General features: G+C 35.5%; 3 protein-coding genes across 3 annotated transcripts; 1 reads left to right on the forward strand and 2 right to left on the reverse strand.

Moving 5' to 3' along the window:
* Positions 1-335: 335 nt before the first annotated feature.
* Positions 336-4,754, reverse strand: LOC132557335 (parkin coregulated gene protein-like). The gene is made up of 5 exons (XM_060221821.1): positions 4,573-4,754; positions 2,749-2,892; positions 2,120-2,291; positions 1,685-1,834; positions 336-1,444 (listed from the first exon to the last, which is right to left on the reverse strand). The coding sequence occupies exons 1-5, from the start codon at positions 4,669-4,671 to the stop codon at positions 1,284-1,286; spliced, it is 726 nt and encodes a 241-aa protein (XP_060077804.1). The 5' UTR covers positions 4,672-4,754; the 3' UTR covers positions 336-1,283.
* A 134-nt stretch (positions 4,755-4,888) lies between these two features.
* LOC132557332 (uncharacterized) lies at positions 4,889-12,316 on the forward strand. Its single transcript, XM_060221816.1, has 7 exons — positions 4,889-5,104; positions 6,515-6,649; positions 6,947-7,022; positions 9,480-9,528; positions 10,367-10,451; positions 11,030-11,088; positions 11,593-12,316. The coding sequence occupies exons 1-7, from the start codon at positions 4,915-4,917 to the stop codon at positions 11,974-11,976; spliced, it is 978 nt and encodes a 325-aa protein (XP_060077799.1). The 5' UTR covers positions 4,889-4,914; the 3' UTR covers positions 11,977-12,316.
* A 2,695-nt stretch (positions 12,317-15,011) lies between these two features.
* On the reverse strand, positions 15,012-19,229 carry LOC132557322 (SH3 domain-containing protein Dlish-like). Its single transcript, XM_060221807.1, has 3 exons — positions 19,166-19,229; positions 16,232-16,954; positions 15,012-15,967 (listed from the first exon to the last, which is right to left on the reverse strand). The coding sequence occupies exons 1-3, from the start codon at positions 19,227-19,229 to the stop codon at positions 15,012-15,014; spliced, it is 1,743 nt and encodes a 580-aa protein (XP_060077790.1).
* Positions 19,230-21,709: the final 2,480 nt, after the last annotated feature.

The following is a 21,709-nucleotide window of genomic DNA, read 5'->3' on the forward strand; positions in this document are numbered from 1 at the left end:
CTACAAGGAGACACTGCTTAAAAAGGATCCTGGCTGTTCATTTCGTGACAAAGTCAGCAAACAAACACACAATGCAGTACTTCATGAAAGAAGTTGAGAGCAAGAAAACCTCAAGGATGGACACACAGATGACAGTTGGACAACATAATTTTAAGTTACTGGCATCAAGTCATTGTGACGACAGAACAATAATTAATGTTTCCTTAATTGGATTGTCATTGCCGTTATAATACACTTCGATGTGGAAGTAATTTCCTCGTGTTGCCTTAGATTAGTTAACAATTAGAATACATAACACCAGAGACGCATTTATAAATGTTTAATATGATCAATTGTATCACCAGCAAGCTTATTTGTACCAAGAAGTATTTCATATTATCATACATTCATGTCCTATGATGAGCTGGGTTGTGCATTATACTGTCAACGCATGAATATGACAACAAATAGAGCTGTTCAAACAGCTAAAACTAAGTTTCTAGTAATCTTGTCTGGACATATAAATGGCAGAGAGCTGAACGTTTAGTTGTGAATTTACAAAAAGAAGAGAAATACATTACTATCCAGTTGATTTGCAGAAAAGGATGAAGTTATATGAACTTCTGTACAACATGTGCTGATGTCTTTCAAATCAATGAAACTATATATAAATAGTTATAAAAATAGTTTGACAGATCACTGTCAACAAGTATTTACAAACACATACTGGGCACTGTCAAAAAATGTACTAAAATGCTGATTTGCATGTATCTTTTGAGAGAAAGATCCTTGCAAATATGCATTTTAACATACAAAATAAAACAGGACTGGATTCAGAGTGGCATGACCTGATTAATGATGCAGTTCTGTTTCTGTACAACCCTGAATTGGTAACAAAAAGGACATAAATTACTGTTCAATAACAAACACAAATAATACCACAGGCTGACGTGAGAGTTTGGCTAAGGCTTGTTTAGGAAACATCCATAACAGATTTTTCACAAACTTCTCTGGCAAACAAAACAATGGCTGCTATATCACAGTTTCCAGTATACGAACAGATATCCGAATAACTAGTTGTCTGGTTTAGAACAAGAATGATCCAACTAACCAAGTATGTTGCCTTAGAAAGTTTTGCCTTTTCCCTAAACATTATAAACAAGTTGGAAGGTCCTGGTATGTTATAATACCCATGATAACCTTATAAAGCCAAGTAAATCCTTTGTTAGAAGATTGCAACGTTTGGAATGTTGTCCATTATAAGATAACAGTTATTTATTTCACGCCTCTACAGTTGAAACCAGCTAATTCAGCATGCACGATTCATATGTTGGAACCATGTATTTGATATTAATAAACGCATCCTCTCCACCATGTCTCTCAAAGGTTTCCAATGTTTCTTGGATGAGATCTCCTACATTTTCTCTCTTCTGCTGACTGTAATCGATTCCGTCCCCAGAATTCACTGTAAGGAAAACAGGCACTTTTTATCTTGCAAGCATTAAAATTTACCATTCAAGATTTCTGAAAAATGCTGACAAATCCATAATCTTATCGTACAAAATGTAGACAGTAAATGTTTTAAATTCTTGTTGTTTATTTTGCAAAACTATTGAATTATTATCTTTTAATTGAGATGTTTATGTCATCCAAATTTCTCTTTCTTCTAGATTTATATATTACATCTACTAAACTAAAAACTTACAATTGTGGTTCTTAAATATATTGAGGATTGGCAGGATTTGTCTGTAGTAAGGCACCAGTGCTTCCCCGACCATATCTGCAGACACCACTAGATGTTGTAGAATTTTCAATGTAGTACACACCACAGAGTGAGTTCTTGTATTCAAGGCCACTGCAAACAGAAAAAAAAAAAACAAATTAGAGAAATTGCTCATAATGTATACATTTATATGAGTATCTTTGTACTGTTTAGGTATATATTTTTGCTTTTATTTTATTTTAGTACTTTTTGCACTGAAGGTATTCCACTGAAATATTAATGTGCTTATTGTAGTTCTACATGTTGTTCCTATACTAATTATTGTGGATGCACAAATTTATCAATGAAATATAAATATGAAAAATATTATACCTAGGGAATGAAATCCTTTAGACACATAAAATCTAATGCCCTTACTTTTGATTGGAATGATAAGTTGAGGAATAACAGGCAGTATCTTTGTGCCTCCATGCTCCAACATATCATGAACTCCTTGCCTGGCGAAGAATTCGTACGGATGTTCTGTCTCACATAATCCATCGAAGAACAGGGGAAGGTAATGGTGGTAATCAAGTTTTTCAATCTCAACCTAAAAAAAGAGAAGTGTGAGTCAAATTTTACAACTGATGTCAAAGAGTTATACTGTACAATAAAAACAGTCACCAATTGTGTGAAAACATTTTTTCTTTATCAATGATGAAACAAGATGGTCATCTGACCATGAAGATTGAGGACTTTTTTTGTGTTAAACAACTCCCGATTATTTTCCGTCAAAATGAGTAAATATGTTTTCATTAACAAGCATAACTGTATGGTACACATTTTCCAAATTTACACCAACTTTTACTCTAGTCTGAATAGGCTATCATAAACAAAATCAAATAACAGGATTTACTTTCTGCTCCATCTCGGTGCATATTATTTGTCATACAATCTCAGTGCATATTATTTACCTTTCATACAATCTCGGTGCATATTATTTACCTCCTATACAATCTCAGTGAATATTATTTACCTCCCATATGATCTCAGTAAATATTATTTACCTTCCATGCAATCTTATTGCCTTTTGTGTCATGTTCCAAAGCTATTGGGAAGTCTCCTCTTTTATAGAACTTTGCAAATGAAGTATCACCTTTCTTAGTTCTTTCTGTAAAAGCACCTGCCAGTGGAGGACTGCCAACATTAGTCTGAAATTAGAAAGAAATACCTGCTTTAATTATTAAGTACAAAGAAATCAAAATGAAAAATACCTGATCAAACTTTGGACTGGTAGATTTACTAAATTGGGATAAATTCCAAAGGAATCCCCACCATGGACTGCCATGATGCAAAACTATAATCCTGACTCCCCCAGTTCCCATAGGGCCTGGTGGAAAACTATTAACAACGTGAAAATGTTGACATTAAACATTCCTATATGTCTTTCAGTACTATCTGAGAGTAACAAATTTTTATCAAAATCCCAAACATCACTTGCTGGCAACAGGCCCATATTAAAAACATGGGATCAACCTCCATATGAAATAGATCTGTAATTAACTTTATGAGAAACTGACAAAAACAAAAAAATTACCATCTGTCAGCTGCTTTTAATCTTTCAAGTCAGTTTCAAAAAGAATAAGAAAGATTACAGAACAACTACATAGTTGATAAAGACTCATCAATTTTCTTAAAAATAGCAAATACAAACTTTCATTATAAAAACTGAACATGGCAGAGTGTAAAGTACTTTATTTTTCTGAGCATTGGATTTTGCCCTCTTGAAAATTTAACACTTACAACAATAACATGAATGGTGAGATTCAAAAACATGATTTTGATTAATTTATTCAAACTTATATTAGTAAATGAATTCGAGTTTCATATGATATATATTGATGTGTATTATTTTGGAAAATATGTTAAGTTGAATATATTGATTGCTCATTTAAAATCTACTGCAATTTAAAAGAGAAGTTTGATCACTTTTGATTGGTATTCAGGATGATTATAAACTCTTATGAATTATATCTATTTTTAAAAAATTGCCAATATAAATTCTAAAGATACATGTATCAATAGATGAAAGCAGAATTTGAGAATTTTTATAATCTTTTATAACCAACTTGTTTTACCAACTTCTTCTTTTCAGATTGAATATAGTTTGCCTGACATGAAAAAAGTAGTTTATGTCAACTTATGGGTAACAAAAGTACTTGTGAATATTCATTTTAGCTTCACTGAATTGACATCTTCAACTCTAGTCCAAATTATTTTGATATACTATTGAATTTTGCCTTGACTGATATAAAAAAAAAATCAGCAAAACATCAGAAAAGTTAGGAATACCTCCACTTCTTACTATGAATTTGTTATGTATACAGTACATCAACCCTTTATCAAGAAGTGAAGATTATGACAATATAAAGAATGTGTGAGACATAATGGGAAAAAAACAGGAAACAAAAACGTCATTTAGCATAAGTTAGTATGCTGGTTTTGAAGCCTCTCAAGAGAGACGTCTGTGACAAGATCTGGTGAAAGTACTGTAATAACGCTAATGTTAGGCTTGTCCCTCATCTGTTAAAGGATTTGTGAACCAGCAAGAAATGAAACATGTAGATCTTATATCACTAAGTTCATCAAAATACATACACATGGTATGATACAGTGTAGTTGTCATTTTCCCTCTCATGTACATTTAATATAAATACATTGTTGTAAATTCTATATTAAATTAAATATCTGTTCACTAACTAGTGGGAATATTTATTCCCTGACTTCTTCGTTGCGATCGACAGACAAATAATTTCAATATATAACATGTCATCTACTCTATGCTGCGAAATCGTATCTATAGTCCTACGATACCATAGTCCATACATTACCTGACATCCTTTTTTCATTGCCTTGGTTGTGAAAGCATTGTTTCTGTACTGGACCACTTTTTCTGGTTTAGTCTTGGGTATGATCTTTGCCTGTGACATCTTTAAGATTCTTTGTGAGCCTTTCGGCCTAAGTTTACTCACAGCGATGTCTAGTTACTCTATACTGTCAGCTACTTTTAACACCAATGTTGATCATGGAGTCCACAACAGTTGTTGTTGTCAGGCAACAAACACAGACCCGGATGAATCGTCAGTGTTGTTAAGGTTACGGTCTCATTTCCGGTTCCGTTTTAAAATGTCGGCATTTCCGTTTTAATGCATGCCGGCTAGTTCTTGAGAAAGATGAATTTCAAGGTATTTTCAAGATGCTTAGCTACTGTATTGAGACCAAATACGCCAAAGAAAGAATCTAAACAATTTTTAACAAATAGATGTCCATTGTGGCGTATTACACAGCATTCGCAGTCATTTTCCACTCTTCAAAGTGCACGGTTTAACAGACAGGAAGACAAGCAAGTGTTCAGTAACTCGAGTAAGTATCCTCCGTAGGACCGTACATAAGTTTCGGAGCCCCAATATTTTTTTGCTCAATAACTATGCTTTGTTGATGAATTGTAACCAAAACAAATACATAATTCATTGAATTCCGTTCATACTAACTGGTCGGGCACAGACCGATTTATCGCAAAAGAACCACAAACTTCATCACCTTCATTGTTTATCAACTGCTGATAATGTGGTATGAAATAATACACAGGTAAATTCATGCTCACCTATGGCATTTACACTAAATGATCCCACTGACAATACACTGTAGTCAATGGAGATCTAATTCATTGATATAAATTGTCATTTTAACACAAAGTTAGGTAACAGAAATAAACATTTTGCTTGTAATTATTGAACATTGTCACATAGGAAGGAGTAGTGAAATTCTGGCTCTGCTGGGGTTCTATTTAGTGACTATTCTATCTCTAACCAGACAATCTACAGTCAGCTAAAGGGAAATTCAGCATTTGAAGCATTATTTCATGGTAAAATGATCCTTGGTTAAGTGAAGCATTTTATTATTTTTTCATTGTCTGACCCAATGGGTCAAGATGACCTATTGTTATTGTGTATCATAATGCACCATTTATAAACTTTGCCTTTGAAATATGTATACTTCTTCTTAACACCAGGGCATATTTCAACCAAATTTGGTCTGAAACATCATTGGGGTAGGTAATTTATTTCTCAAATTCAGAGAGTTGATTTGACCCCTTGGGACATGGGAGCAGGGTCCCCAAAGGGCAAGTTAGTTAATATTATTCTTTTAAATAGCACACTTCCTTAATTGTATTAAATTCTCAATTTTGTCAGAAGCATCATTAGAAATGGCAATTAATTCTTACCTTCAGAAAGTTGATTCAACCCCAAGGAACCTTAGGGTGGGACCCTAAAAGAAAATGTTAGGTAATACTTTGCTCTTTAAAGTCTACTCCTTCTTAATTTCTGGGTGAATTTTACCCAAACATTATTAGGATAGGGAATCTTTTTTGTTGATTTGGCCCCTAGGGATCTGGGGATGGAGCCCTTAAAGGAATATAGCTTTTGTGCAGTAGAATGCTTGGTCAATAGGCTTCCAAGTTTGCAAAAGATTACTTTATGAACCAACAAAGTTTTCTGTGTAAATTGCAGAGCAGGAGAGAAATTTAGGCCCACTGGATACTTTGTTAAAATGAGCAGTTTTGTCCTGCTTAATCATTTGACTTTGTGCCCAGATTTTGTTGCAGCATGATATAAAGAAAGACAAAATGCTGCTATGGGCAAAGGATCTCTTGTTGAGTAGAAAAGTGACAGAGGATTTCATATTTAGTAACAAATGTTAATACTAAGCATTATGATATGACTTCATCACTGTGTAATTGTATGTACATGTATATATTTTATCTTCTATAAGGTGAGGTTCCGTATGGCATACAAGCAAGAAACTTTACCATTGGTAGGAAGTTATGGTGCGAGAAGAACGATGAATTTGAGCCAATTAGGAATCCAAGCACTATAAGAGGAAAAATAGACAAATTTGATTATTCAGGTAATTTAAGGACCTTAGTCACTATTTAACAATAACAATAAAAAATAAAATCAGATTATCACATTATGTTGCAGATATCACTGAAATATACAAGTCATGGTGAGATGTGCAGGCACCATGGATGTCTTGAATTTTAGTATATGAGGATGGAAAGGGTGTATATAGTCATACCTATGTGGTCAATCCTATAGTGTCATTTTACTAGGGATATTGAGGGTGATCCTAACTGTATGGATGTTATTACTATGTGTGATAATCTTATTGCTTAACCAGGTTTGTGTCTGTTTTGGTTTACAGGTGAGCTGGCTCCATTACGCAGACTTGACCCTAAAGATACGCTTTTTGTGTTCAACAGTGTTGAAGAACTAAAAGAGTAAGTAATAATTAATCATATTGTGTTTAGTTTCTTGTTGTGTACCTTCGAACAAACCACAGCAAATGTAATTTATGTTGTTTTGAAGTAAGGAAAACGCAGCATATAACAAAGCTAAATACAAGATCAGTAATTATTATTTTTAAGTTTACACAAATTGTGACGAACATATTTTCCAGATTATAAGCTGTGGCTTCTTTCCTTGTCGGTCGGGTGTGCAGTTTATACACCAGTGCTGTTTATTTGTGGACAAAAAAAACCCCAGGTCCATCATATGATTTTGACTGAAACAGATTGTCTAGAACCATCATTTGCAATCATATACTGGATGATTTTTAGATAGGAATCAAAATAACATCTTTTGCATTTAATTAATCATACCTCTTAATATGAAGTATAATAATATCTTCTGACCTTTTGTGATTGCTTTAGAAGCTATAGTGGAAGTTTACAATAGCCTGTTGCATCCTGGGATCGATAGGTCATCAGTTAATAGGTCAAATTCTAGAATGACCACCATGCTTGGTTTATGATATAATGGCTTTGTGTAACTTACAAGAAATATTATGAGACCATAAGAGTTTTGTCAGCATGCAAGGGCCTTCGCTAATATTTAACAGTACGGACACTGATGGAGATATTGCAAATTAAACCCTACGTAACATCAGGCCCTATGTCTGTGTACACAATCTTTGGAGGCTCCTGAGCCAAACAAGTTTGATAATTGCTATTTTATGTTTTTGAAACACATCATTAAAATATAAGATTGTCAGTGTATAATACTTTTGCAAACATTATTAAATGTTTTACTGGTGATCTTAATAAATTGCTGTCCGTTGTCTGTTATATCAAAGAACTTTGGTCAACAGAATGGTTATCATATAGTAAGAAAGGGTGCAGCTAATATGTGGGTCAAATCGAGAGAAAATTGTTTAAAATTGGCTCTGCGGCTTGTGTACCGATGTGGTTTATAACCTGGAAAATATAGCATTCATTAGTTTTTGGGACTAAAATATTTGAGTCCTGGTCTCATGCTCTTCCTGTGGAACTCGCTCAAATTTTAACAAACCACTCTACCTGTTAGTAACTGGGCCCATAAAAATTTGGGTAATGGTTTCTCTGGACTTACCACAAAAGAATCCTTCAAAAATTCACAAAGATGCAAAATGTATGTCATGTATTAGTTTGTGACTACAGATAGGAAAATCACCAAAGGGAGATAACAAATAGTTAGAATAGTGCAGACAACACTTTCTAGGCTTAGAATGATGTCCTGTTTTGTCTGTTGTGTGACACAACCATTTCACAATTTCAGCATTCTTTTTAAAAAAAACTGAAGGAATCTTTACCAAATTTTATGTGAATGATCATCTATTTTGTACTTTCAATAAACCACATCAGAGCTCAACATTTAAAAAAAGCTCCTTTTTCAAAGTGTGTTCATGTATATATCTTATTAGCAAAAAAAAAGTATTCTCAGGTGTCTTTCTTTACATGAAATTGTAATTAAATACTGAGAAATTCATTTTTATATATCACAAAGGTGCCTTTAACACTGACTTGTCTTAACTAACATGATATGAACTGATAAACTTTTGGCGATAGCTCTAGCTAACTGTAAATACAAATAATTAGAATTTAATAAATACATGTTCTACTATTACACTAAAATAGGAGAAATAGTGAAGTTAGAAATTTTATACATAAGACTTCATTATTCATACTGTCATGTCCAGTCTTTCAACATGTCTGACTGTCATCAGAAGAACTCTCACCAACTAACTACTACACTGCACAACACAACAACCATAACAAACTAGCTAATCAGAACAATAGATGTCTGCAATGATCAATATGACTTAACAAGGCTCTAATACAAGGCACAATTTCAACTTTCATCATAAACAGTATATTAATCAAGTAAAACCGGAAATCTACTTTCTACAGTTGTATATTGTGATGGTTCAAATTTCTGCAGTTTTATTAAATGATCCAAGCACATTGGAGATATTTTCCACATAATTCATAAAAGTTTTTAAGTTAAAGTTTGCTTTCAAGTAATTTATTTTTGTTGCATTTTATTCTGTCCTCAGAGGTGCAAAATTGAAATCCTCAAATATAAGGAGTAAGCATAAATGATATGCCTATACCACTAATTGATCGTCAAATACAGTTGTTCATAGAAAATATGAAACTGTTAACAAAACCCAAATTAGGAAACAAAAAACGTGTAATGATAATACATGTGATTGAGTCTAATTCAGAGTGATGGAAAAGATTTAGCAACTTTTGCTTTAATATCACAATGTATGAACATTTGGATTTTCTTTCCAACTTGTTCCTATGTGTGTTTCATGAAAACAGCAAAAAACAGTGCTGATGGAACATGTAAAAAGGTCAAACCTTTTTTTTGATGTTAGAAATAGTTTATTCAGAGATTAATGCTTTTGTTTCCAGTGCACCTGAAGTTGTTCAGAAGCTATGCTCTGTTGAGTTTGCTGACAGGGTGAGTACTTCAACTGGCTTCTACAACCTAAGAAATCTTTATCTTTAATGATCAGCCATAATGCGATGGCATCTGATTCTTTTAGGGCTTTGAATTTCCTCAATGTTGAACCAAACTTCAGTAGCTAATTATCTAACCCCATCCTCCATGTGCTTATTATCTTACCCTACTTTATTCTCATAATGTTACTGAGCCTTCAGTGGACTTATCTTATCTTGAAAGAAAAAAAAAACAGGAGTACCTAGAAAGACATTTTGGTTACATGAAAATTAATGACAAAGTGTCTCAAAACTGATCATATTTAAACTCCTTTATTAGTTAGGCCTGCTGATGTTATATTTATTTTTTTTTGACAGAGCTCTGTCAATGATGTCTGAAAAATGTCAATTTTACTATCAAAACCAAATTATTATATCATTGTTGAATTAATTAATCACCTTTTAAAACATAAAACAGGTTTGAAATAAAGAGGAATTATACTAGATTTATTGTAAAATTAAGACTTATAAATATGATATTGTACCATCTAACATGAAAACATAATGAAATATAATGAATATCACTGTGCAACATACTTGATATATACTTTAAAGATGTTTTCTAACCAAAAAGTAATGCTCAATTTACCAAATGAAACAGCTGAAAAAAATATTTGAAATATATATTCAGTATTGCTTATCTCAGATGTTAAGGCATCTTGGCATCTTGTATGCTGTCTGTGTTTCAGTGAGTGTGATGTTCTGTAGCCAAGGTTTTTAAGGTAATATTATGTACCAAAGTACCTGCTTGATATCTTTGTTTGTGCTATAGTGTTATGTTGTTATTGCCTTCATTACAGCTACAGAAGAGGTTTCATAGAATATTTGCAATGAAGGATACGATACGTAAAGTCTGTGGTGTGGAACATCGACGAGAGATGATTGGTGAGCTATTGGATTCTATCAGCTGAATTTTGGCACAATGAAATTTTCATGCATTAGAATGTTTTGACAAATTAGTGCAATATTAAGCTAGTGCATCCAAAATAAAGAATTGGTAATTAGTACAGTGTTTTTCAGCACAGAAAGCATGAAGATAACTGCTAAAATAAGATTATCACTCAGATATGTACCACATTATTTCAGGCTTTTGTTGGATCTCCCATTCCTTGTATATACCATATACAGACTATCAGAATTCATCAAATAAAAAATGTACTAGTCAACTGGGATGTCAGTTTTACAGAATTTCAAAATACATCATACTTATCAGAAAAAGTTTTCAAAGAATTATGGTTTTAAGTATGTTGCAACACCTGTATACAGGTAAATGGTAGGAAAAATAGGAGAGATGATCAGCTTCCTGCCAGGCTTGACTAACTTAGTGACATTGTTTCCTTTTAATTTTCCAGATTTTGAAGAAGTCAGTAATGAATTAAATATTTAGAGATTGAAAAGTTAAGGTATTCATAGAGGAACAGTTGATGACCAGGCTTATTTGATGTACAATTTGTTACTTTCAGTTGCCAACATGACTTTGCAGATTCGAGCTACCATTCACCACTTACAAAACTTTCCTAGGGTTTGTATCCTTTTAATTTTTAGTTTCAACTTTATCTTAAAAAGTTTCATGGAATCTTGTCCCAGGGTGAAGTTTGTGATTTATTCTTTCTCTGTGTTTTTGGAGCAATATCATTACTGTTAGACTATGTTTGTTTGTGAATACTTGTTGTCACTGATTATCTGCAGTAAAAATAAAATAGTTGTCATTGATTATCACCTGGAAACAATTTTTACTGATAATTGGCTGAAAACAGTTGTAACTGAGTTGTTACTGATTATCTGCTGAAAACAGTTGTTACTGATTATCTCCTGGAAACAATTGTTACTGATAATTGGCTGAAAACAGTTGTTACTGATTATCTACTGAAAACACTTGTTACTGATTATTGGCTGAAAACAGTTGTTACTGATTATCGACTGAAAATAGTTGTCACTTGTGTTCTGAGATAATAATTTTTATAGAGTCATAAAGTCTTCATGTAATGCATTGAAAAATCATTAAAAGTTTTCTTCACTGTTACAGGATATGCAAGCCAAGAGATTTGTTGTTGAAAAGATTGCAAAAAGGAAACGGGAACTCAGACGATTGCGTGCAGAAGATTATGAAAGATTTTTGTGGCTAATGAACAAACTTGAAATTAAGTATGTGCCACCCTCTATGTATACTCGAAAGGAGACAAAGTATGGTCGCAGAAAGAGATTGGCCAGGGAAGAGGCTTTCCAAATGAAGGCACAAAAGCTTGATGAACTGAAGGCAAGATTGGATGCTGAAAAAGTATTGTTTTCCAAAGAAAAGGACGTAATAATGAAAGAAATTGAAATGGATTTGACAAAATTTAATATTGACAGAGAAGATGTGTTAAAAAAGGTCGAAGAAAAGAGACGTGCAAAACTAGGGCTAGATTGAATTGTGTTCAAGAATCAGGTCATCTATCTAAAATAATCTCAAGTTAGAAGTTATGTGACACCGAGGTCACATGTTGAGATATTCATGAGTTGTGTGAGTAAAAGTGTATTTTACAGTAAAATTAAGGATGATACTGGCAGAAATACAACATATCACAAAACCATTACCGTTGTTAGAGAAGCAATTTTCCATTTTATGTTTATTTCAGAAATGATATCAGGGAAATCGAAATCATATTTGTATATCATGGTCAAATTTGGAAACAAGAAAGATAACTCTTGCAGGTTCAATTTGAAATTACATTGAAATGAAATAAAATGGATTGTTTACACCTTACAAAGTGTATTTTTATATACATATGTTTAATTTAGCATATACCACTTATGAATTGTTTAATTTATTGTCCATCATTAAGTGTGCTTAACTTACCTACACAAAATTGGGGTATTGTTATTAATATTATTGGCCTGGCATCAGCGTCCAGTAATAGTGGAGATTGGTTTTAAAAGTAGTAGTTACTGCTAGAAGAACAGTAATAGAACCTTAATGAGTGTGTGTAATGGACAGAAAAATCTCAAAAACCAGAGTGTAAGAGCCACAGTTTTGAAGGTAGTAGTTACTGCTAGTAGAACACTGATAGAAACTTACAAAAACTAGAGTGTAAGAGTTTGGCCATGTAGAGTGAGGCTCAACATTTTTTTTCTTTTCCACATTTTTTTCCGAGAGTTCCCTGTCCATGGAATACACCCACGCCTGATTATTTTTACTCTGTTGCTTCAAACATTGTCAAAATTGCCACATGGATATATACAGAGCAGAGGAACACACTTCTGATGTTTATGATGAACACTCCCACACATGCAAAGCCTATTGCTAAACATTAACAGTAGTATGTTTAAATTTTGCCAATATTACATGAACAAAAGTGTCTGGCCATAACCATGACAATAAAGAGCTCCAGAACAACATCAGACAACTGATTACCATAAGGATATGCCTCCAGAAGCCATATCGCTTCTTAAAGTAACCATATATATATATACATATGTTGTACAAGGTTATGTGAGTGAATGAAAAATTCAAAACATCATAAATTTATAAGTTTATTTAACAAAGTTCATGCAGCTACCTTATAAGGTATTCAACAAATTAAAAACATGGCAACAAGCAATATATCTTTAAGACATGAAAATATACATTTGACAAAACTGTCTTACCAATAATTCTGTGTCTGAACCATCCTCTTACCAATAAAAGTGTGTCTGGACTGTCTCCTAACCAACTAAAAAGTCTCCTGTATCATAAACCCATCAACCTGTCCTCTATCGCACACATTAACATAAACCTGTCCTCCATCACACATGTCGACATAAACCTGTCCTCTATCACACATGTCTACATAAACCTGCCCTCTATCACACTCATTAACATAAACCTGTCCTCTATCACACGAATCAACATAAACCTGTCCTCCATCACACGTCAGCATACACCTGTCCTCTATCAAACACATTAGCATAAACCTGTCCTCTATCACACATGTCTACATAAACCTGTCCTCTATCAAACACATTAACATAAACCTGCCCTCTATCACACACACAACATAAAACTGCCTTCTATCACATACATTAACATAAACCTGTCCTCTATCACACATATTGACATAAACCTGCTCTCTATCACACTTATTAACATAAACCTGTCCTCTATCAAACACATTAACATAAACCTGCCCTCTTTTACACACATCAACATAAACCTGTCCACTTTCACACACATCAACATAAACCTGTCCTCTATCATACACAACATAAACCTGTCCTCTACCACACACATTAACATAAACCTGCCCTCTATCACACACAACAACATAAACCTGCCCTCTATCACACACAACAACATAAACCTGCTCTCTATCACACACATTAACATAAACCTGCATTCTATCACACAAATCAACATAAACCTGCCCTCTATCACACACAACAACATAAACATGTCCTCTATCACATTAACATAAACCTGTCCTCTATCATACACAACATAAACCTGTCCTCTACCACACACATTAACATAAACCTGCCCTCTATCACACACAACAACATAAACCTGCCTTCTATCACACACAACAACATAAACCTGCCCTCTATCACACACATTAACATAAACCTGCATTCTATCACACAAATCAACATAAACCTGCCCTCTATCACACACAACAACATAAACATGCCCTCTATCACACACATTAACATAAACCTGTCCTCTATCACACACATTAACATAAACCTGTCCTCTATCACATATGTCGACATAAACCTGTCCTCTATCACACACAACATAAACCTGCCCTCTATCACACATGTCAACATAAACCTGTCCTCTATCACACCCACAACATAAACCTGCCCTCTATCACACACAACAACATAAACCTGTCCTCTATCACACACAACATAAACCTGCCCTCTATCACACATGTCGACATAAACCTGTCCTCTATCACACATGTCGACATAAACCTGCCCTTTGACCAAATGCATAATAACATAAACCCTGCCTTCAGACCTCACTAACATTAACAAAAACCCAACCTCTGACCTTAAAAGCATGAACAGTAGTCTGCCCTTAGACCAGACAACCCCAAAATTAACTAAAAATGTTCTCGGGCAACATAAAAATCAACATATCCCCACACTTGCACATTGTCTTTAAGTTAAACTCTACCTCTAACACACAAATCTTAACATAACCCTGTCCTCAAACACAAATCTTAACATAACCCAGCCCACACACTACACATATCTTGCTATAAACTCGTCCTCTAACACACAAACATGTCCTCTATATGGGTTTGTGACTTATCCATAATTACTTCAGAAATTTGAGTTTTTGAGTCTTTGACAAAATATGCTGTTAAAATACTGAGCTTACCTCCACAATTTGACAAGATTCGTAATATGTAATGTGTATTATCTTCTTTTCCGCACAATTTCTGAACGTTGCAATGTCTTAAAAGTTCTGTTCACGAACTATAACGATGTCTGGACTACTTGCTTGACATATTGCCTTGGCACGTAGCCAAAACTCTTGGCTCGGGGTGAAAACACCCACAGCCAATGGGCATTACCGCGATTCCGACCGTCGTCGTAGACGTTTTCCCCGCGTCGGACGGTAAGGTCATCTTGAGAGCGCGCTGTGTAGTCGTAGAGTATCACACATTCGATTACGTTGTCATTCGCTTTAGAATCGTGCGCTCTTTCGTCGTCTGGTTGCGTTGACTGTAGCGGTACATTTGCATATATGTTATTTGACTCCGTTTTATTTATCACTGAATTTGTTGCGGTAGACACCTGTTGGTTAAGTGAAATTTCTTTGTCAGTTGATTTATTTGACAAATGCGTGGTCTCGTTACTATAGTGTTTTGATGGCACAGAAACGACCCTATCCGTTTGACTACCTTTCATTGAGTCAGTTTGTGAATGGTTACTAGTTTCATATCTCGGAGTTGTTGGCAAAGACGAAGCGCATGCAGGATCATCAAAGTCACTATCTGAGGCGCATTGTAGGGGTTTAAATGTGGTCGACAGACCTGCCTCATGTTGATCGTTCTGTGTGATTGTCTGGCTGAAGGCTCGAGTCGGTGGACGAATGGTGATCACCTGCGATGTTGGGGATGGAAGTGTAGACGTTGACTCATTGAATGCATGAAAGTTACTAAGTGTACCATGACCAATGTTAGACATGTCCTGATGTTTGTTCACTGCGTCGCTGCTAGCGTAGGTCATTGAAAGTTTAAAAGACGCATCGTTTAACGATCGCTTTGTGTTTGTCGTTACATTGAGAGCAGGTTGCGATAAGTATGGATGTCCTGTTCGCGTGTTGTTAGACGCCCTGTGATGGTTTTTTGGTCCCAGTATAGAGGAAGACGCAGATGAGCGCCCAGTCGCGCTACTTTGACGACTGTGTCCGCCATTGACTGCCTTCTCTAAAATAGATCAATCTGGATGTATAGTGATACTTTCAGATTACACGAAATCGTCATCGACACTAATTTGTCTTGGACGCCATAATATATATATGATTTTACCAGATTTTTTTCTTTCCTGACATTGGCATCAACACTTACTATGCGCGATGCTTTTACAGGGAGTAAAATATTGCGTAGCCATTACATTTTCTAATTAACATTTACCATGAAGATCAGTGTTACAGGGAAGTCTCCCTTAGTACAACCTTCTTAAATACGTACCTATCGCCTTAAGAGGTTCAACGGGGCAAATGTAGGACTTCGGCACGAACCCTTCGCGGCCGTCGCAGTGACGGATCCATGACCAATCCGGGTCCTCGATATTCAGAACATCCACCAACTCCGCACGCTCCACATTCGTGTCGTTCTCGTCTAGTGCCGAGAAGTCGAAAAGCGCAATGAACTGGCCATGTGACGTCTTCCGGAAAGGTCTGACATCCGGTTTATCCTCCTCTACAACGGGAGGCGGGGGCTGTAATATCCGTATCATCTCCTCGCGTGTGATTATTCCCTTATGGGTAGTTGGGTCTCTTCGATCCGGCACAGAATCCGGTTTAGAAGACACCGGTGACCACTCATCTGTGAAAAAACAATCTTTTCCTAAAACATCTTCGTTATACAAGGTACCATATTTGGTGTTCCTATTTAACATGTCTGACGATAGTGATTCTGGACCGAACAACCTTGTACAGTAACTATACGGAATGAATCCCTCCTCGCCGTTTCGTTTAATGACGTATCCCCAGTCATTTTCTTTATATAAGAGATACACTTCTTCCCCGCGTTTTACTGCCACCTCCTCATCAACACACGGTTCGAAGTCGAGAATAACCCTGACTTTTGACTTCGGTGATAGACCGCTCTCTTTCTCAAGCCCCACACGCTGTATGGTGTCGGTGCTGTCACTACCTGTTATCCTGCCAGGAAGACCAGCAAAAGGCTTATCTGAAACAACAATTAAGTCACCATTAGACGGGCATATATTAGCTACGTTTTGGAGATTTAAGCATGAAGAAGTTCTCTCCAAAATACATTTTAAAACATTTGGACTATTTTAACAATTATGTGTAAACTGCCAAATTCATTATTTGGGTGTACTGTATCTAACCTGAAGGTGTTATAAAATTGTGTTAATATTTTAAGGTTTTGTGCCTAGAGAATACTTTTAATCTGCAACTTAAAAAGGCGGGGGATAACTTGATTGAATTCACCAAAAATCAATTATTATCTCCCTTTCTCGATTGGCCAACTTCACGCTTATCATCAACGATTGCGTTTCAAAAGAACATTAGAGCAGCATGACATGTGCTGGTCGACAGGGAAAGAGAGAAGGACTTATCTCCAGTCGTGCACACGTGGTCGAAAATAACAACTTTATTTCAAACGACACTGAAACAACGCTCTGAGGTATGGCAATCGTGGTGGTTCACAAATGTATGAGAGATTGTAAAAGTCCCAGAGTAATAAATCATGAATGGTACAGATTCTATCTCACCGTTCCACTACGATAGTGGGCTTGATAGCGGATAACAGTGAAAGAAGCTCTCAGTGTGATATTGACAAAGTCTTAAGGCTTTTTTACTAGAAGTAGATGGCAAAGTCCTAATATTTCCCCAGTTTGGTAGTTATGACTCCCTAAGTTTGGTATGGTGACAAAGTCATAACGCTTCTCAGTTTGGTAGCTGGTCATAAGACTCCCCTTTTTTATATGGTGGTTAACAGGATTATGTTAACCGCCCCTACTTTTGTTGTTATTGACACATAATCATAAGACACTCCCACTTTGTACTTTGGTAGTGGATGACTTTTTCATAATACTTTCCCAATATGGTAGCCGGTGACATAGTCATAAGACTTTCCCACTTTGGTAGCCGGTGACATAGTCATAAGACTCTCCTACTTTGGTAGCGGATGACATAGTCATAAGACTCTCCTACTTTGGTAGCCGGTGACATAGTCATAAGACTCTCCTACTTTGGTAGCGGGTGACATAGTCATAAGACTCCTCCATATTGGTAGCGGATGACATAGTCATAAGACTCTCCTACTTTGGTAGCGGATGACATAGTCATAAGACTCCTCCACATTGGTAGCGGATGACATAGTCATAAGACTCTCCTACTTTGGTAGCGGATGACATAGTCATAAGACTCCTCCACATTGGTAGCGGATGACATAGTCATAAGACTCTCCTACTTTGGTAGCGGATGACATAGTCATAAGACTCCTCCACATTGGTAGCGGGTGACATAGTCATAAGACTTTCCCACTTTGGTAGCGGGTGACATAGTCATAAAGCCCCCCTATTTGGTAGCGGGTGACATAGTCATAAAGCCCCCTACTTTGGTAGCGGATGACATAAGAGTCCAGCACAACTAAACATCCGTGTGGCCTATATGGATGATGACTGGGGTAAGAGGACCGCCGGTATGTAGTAGATTGAGAGATAGTATTTAATGTCTATAGTCACATCATAGGGATGATAGTGTGTGCCCATCCAGGCGGAAAAGTGACCTCTAGAATATCTTTATAAATAAAAATTCTAAGTTGATACACACCCTCTACCTAATGTTTGATCTATTAAAACATCTCAACCTGAGCCACGAGGTATGCAAAAGGCATATGAGACTAAACAGATCTTCAGGGTGTATACCCTCCTTAAAAATAATCATTAGCCTTTAAGAAGTATACAACTGAAGCGCTGATGGAAGAAAACGCATGGCTTATGTTCTGATCTCAATGTCTGCAAGGATTCGATACAATAAAATTGTCAATTTTAGGTAACTGCGGCGAAATGTTTTAGAATCAACTTGTGGCTTCTCGTGATGGTATAGAAGCCAAGTTACAATTTCATGTAATAGTCATATATTAATTAAAATGGTATACCCCTAAAGTACCCGCGTTTTCAGTAATACAAAAATCGATGTTTAAAAGTCCGAATATCTCTGTGCTCATTGAGATATTTCAAGAACTTTCAAAATCAACATTTCTCAATGACAAGTAAGTTATTTAATATCACATGTAACATGTACCTCTTACTTAATAAAATTTTAACAATAGTTCCCTAATTGTAAATATGTGTACTTATATTATATATTTTCTGTGATATACTTCCATACGCGGTTTTTATACTATCAATGTAATTAATTTAATTACCTTTCTTTCTGGGTGTTCTCACTTTGGTTTTCCTGCCCACCCGACTTGGACAAAGGAACGCCATCAGCTAGGATGCTCTAAAGACATTAACGTGTCCTTGTTTACCTGTCTACATCCGCCTTCGTATGTCGATTTACGGTAATAACTTAAGCACAGATTTAAGGCACTGATTCACAGTTCGTTTCTCAACTGGGTGCTCACAAAGAATGCGACCGTCCATTCCATTGTGTTTCTTCGTATCGTGAATACACATGTGTATATTTAAAGTATGCTGAGGTTCAAGTACCCTAAACAGCCAATAGGTATCGCCAAAAGTCATAGATCTGTTTTATATATACGTTACATAGGAATTTCGTTTGATTAAAGTCCTTGTGTAGTTCTTATCGTCGCTTTGTCGACTTAAACCCCTTAATTGATACTCGTTATAATGTAAACAGTAGTATTTACGTGGGCCTGTGTTTGACGCCCCGACATCTATTTAATATTGTGTGTATTCGCCAAATGGTGGACGACCACAGTGTCTATTGTTCCCGTGATATATACACCCTAGATATATTACTTGTGTTTTATTGCGATAAATACAATTCATTAGCAACTTGTATACAGGTACAAATGCAAAGGTGTGTATCGGATTTGGTAACGTAACACCCCTATCTGATCGAATGTCCTGCTTTATATCCTCGCCATGTACTATGTGGCGTCTGCAAGCTTTTACATGCGTTTATTATCAAAATCGACGATGTTCTTTAATTTCTATTAATGCCATACCAACTGTGTAATAGTGTATCGATCGGCTTGTCTGGTCTGGCAAATTCAGTGTTTGTTAGAAAATAGACGTGTTGGTCTTTTGTAAAGTACAAAAGATCTCGGAACTGCTTTATACTTTGAAAAATAACAAAATCTAAAGACTAGCATGTGTCGGGACTAGAATACGTTGTTACAAACCCGTACAAGTCAGCACGATTAAAAAAAGAATAAAGAAAGGTCCTTCAAAATATTCATTTTATTCATGGTTTGGTCGATCACACACCTCATGTAACAATAACCAGTTAAGTGACAGGTAACATAAAATTGTGGTCTTACGTCACTTATTATAAATCCCTTCCGTGTTTCAGGTTATTTCCGATAAATATAAATGAAAATAACTCACGTGGAAATATCTTGTTTCTATTAATGACTTTATACCGAAAAACAACAACCAAATAAGTACACCACTTTAATGCAAAATAAAGAAAAATTCATTTCGGTAAAAGGTAGTGTACCAGGTATGTGCCACTAAAGTACATATCTAGAAACCGCCGTTTCTGACTGTTGACTTAACTGTAAAAGGAAAATGTCAGCGTTACTCTAAGAGAACGAAGACGGTGTTACTATCATATACGAGAAAAGAAATCGACAATCCGAGGGAAGATAAATATTATTCTTAGGGAAAGTCAATATTGAAGTGGGAATTTTAAAATCACTGCAAGGGAAATTCAAAATTACTTTGATAAACCCCGTATGTATTTCACTATTACTCCGTGAGAAAATCAATAAAATTACTTTGAGCGAAGCTCAATATTAGTTTGAGATGTTCAAAATCAATCGGAAAGAAGATCAATATCATTTTGAGTAAATTTTATATTACTTTGGGCGGAAGTTCAATGATACTTCGACGGAAGTTGAAGCTACCAAGAAAGGGACATTCACGGATGTAAAATGTAATTAAGATGGACCGGAAGTAAGGTAACTGGGAAGGCTGAGGGAAATAGGACTAAACCTCCCGTACTACTACAGTGCTGAAACATGTAAAGAAAGGTCCCGCATTTTATCAGACATTAAACCTAAATGTTACATTGATACTGATTTCTTGTTCAAATTTCATAGTTAACCTTCATCTTTGATCTGATGGCCTCATTCTATTTCGTCTAATTGTTCTTCGTGATGTTATCAGTAAATATTTTCCAGTAACATTAATTCATGATTTTTGTTGTATGTTCCCATTTCTATTTATGATATTTGTGACATTGACCTTTGACCTCTGAATATGAAAAGCGTTTGAGAGCTAAGCCTTTCTTGCGAAGAAGAAATGGAAAAAGTTCGAGGTTAATTTATCAAAAATGAACTGAATGTTTCTTGTTGAAACTGTTTGTATTATAAACAGTGACCTTGACCTTCAGCATAAAGACCCGAAAATCACCCCGTGCAAACATTTACTTCAATTGGGTAAATTTTGATTACAGTTGACTTTTCATAACTTGAGATATTGTGCCGAAGCCAAAAACTGATTGACAAGACAGAAAGGCCGACAGACGGACAGTCTGATTATATTTGGAAACCCGTATCTTCAGTCAGTGTATTTAAATCAGAACGGTGGTAAGTGGGGTTTGAAGGTGGTGCGGAGGATGAAAACCTAACACACATGACTATTCCTCAGTGATTTGTAACCATCCAACAGCTATTCACTTGAATGGTGTCGACATCTATATTGCGTGACCTGACGTAAAAACGACTACCGACAAAACAAGGACTGTCTGTATACATGGTTGCTGTGATTGAAGCTTA

This window comes from Ylistrum balloti, unplaced genomic scaffold, assembly GCF_031769215.1.
Source record: "Ylistrum balloti isolate Yb309-2 unplaced genomic scaffold, AGI_CSIRO_Ybal_v1 Utg370660, whole genome shotgun sequence".
In the NCBI taxonomy this organism is placed as follows: Eukaryota; Metazoa; Mollusca; class Bivalvia; order Pectinida; family Pectinidae; genus Ylistrum; species Ylistrum balloti.

Excerpts from the sequence above, each read along its gene's own strand:
- LOC132557335 (XM_060221821.1), bottom strand. The coding sequence starts at position 4,671 with ATGTCACAGGCAAAGATCATACCCAAGACTAAACCAGAAAAAGTGGTC. Across the intron at positions 1,835-2,119 it reads ACTTATCATTCCAATCAAAA|TGGCCTTGAATACAAGAACT; the intron begins GTAAGGGCATTA and ends TTCTGTTTGCAG. Across the intron at positions 1,445-1,684 it reads TATATTTAAGAACCACAATT|TGAATTCTGGGGACGGAATC; the intron begins GTAAGTTTTTAG and ends TTTTCCTTACAG.
- LOC132557332 (XM_060221816.1), top strand. The coding sequence starts at position 4,915 with ATGAATTTCAAGGTATTTTCAAGATGCTTAGCTACTGTATTGAGACCA. Across the intron at positions 10,452-11,029 it reads ACATCGACGAGAGATGATTG|TTGCCAACATGACTTTGCAG; the intron begins GTGAGCTATTGG and ends TGTTACTTTCAG. Across the intron at positions 11,089-11,592 it reads ACTTACAAAACTTTCCTAGG|GATATGCAAGCCAAGAGATT; the intron begins GTTTGTATCCTT and ends TCACTGTTACAG.
- LOC132557322 (XM_060221807.1), bottom strand. The coding sequence starts at position 19,229 with ATGGCGTTCCTTTGTCCAAGTCGGGTGGGCAGGAAAACCAAAGTGAGA. Across the intron at positions 16,955-19,165 it reads GAGAACACCCAGAAAGAAAG|ATAAGCCTTTTGCTGGTCTT; the intron begins GTAATTAAATTA and ends TTGTTGTTTCAG. Across the intron at positions 15,968-16,231 it reads TGAACCTCTTAAGGCGATAG|AGAAGGCAGTCAATGGCGGA; the intron begins GTACGTATTTAA and ends GATCTATTTTAG.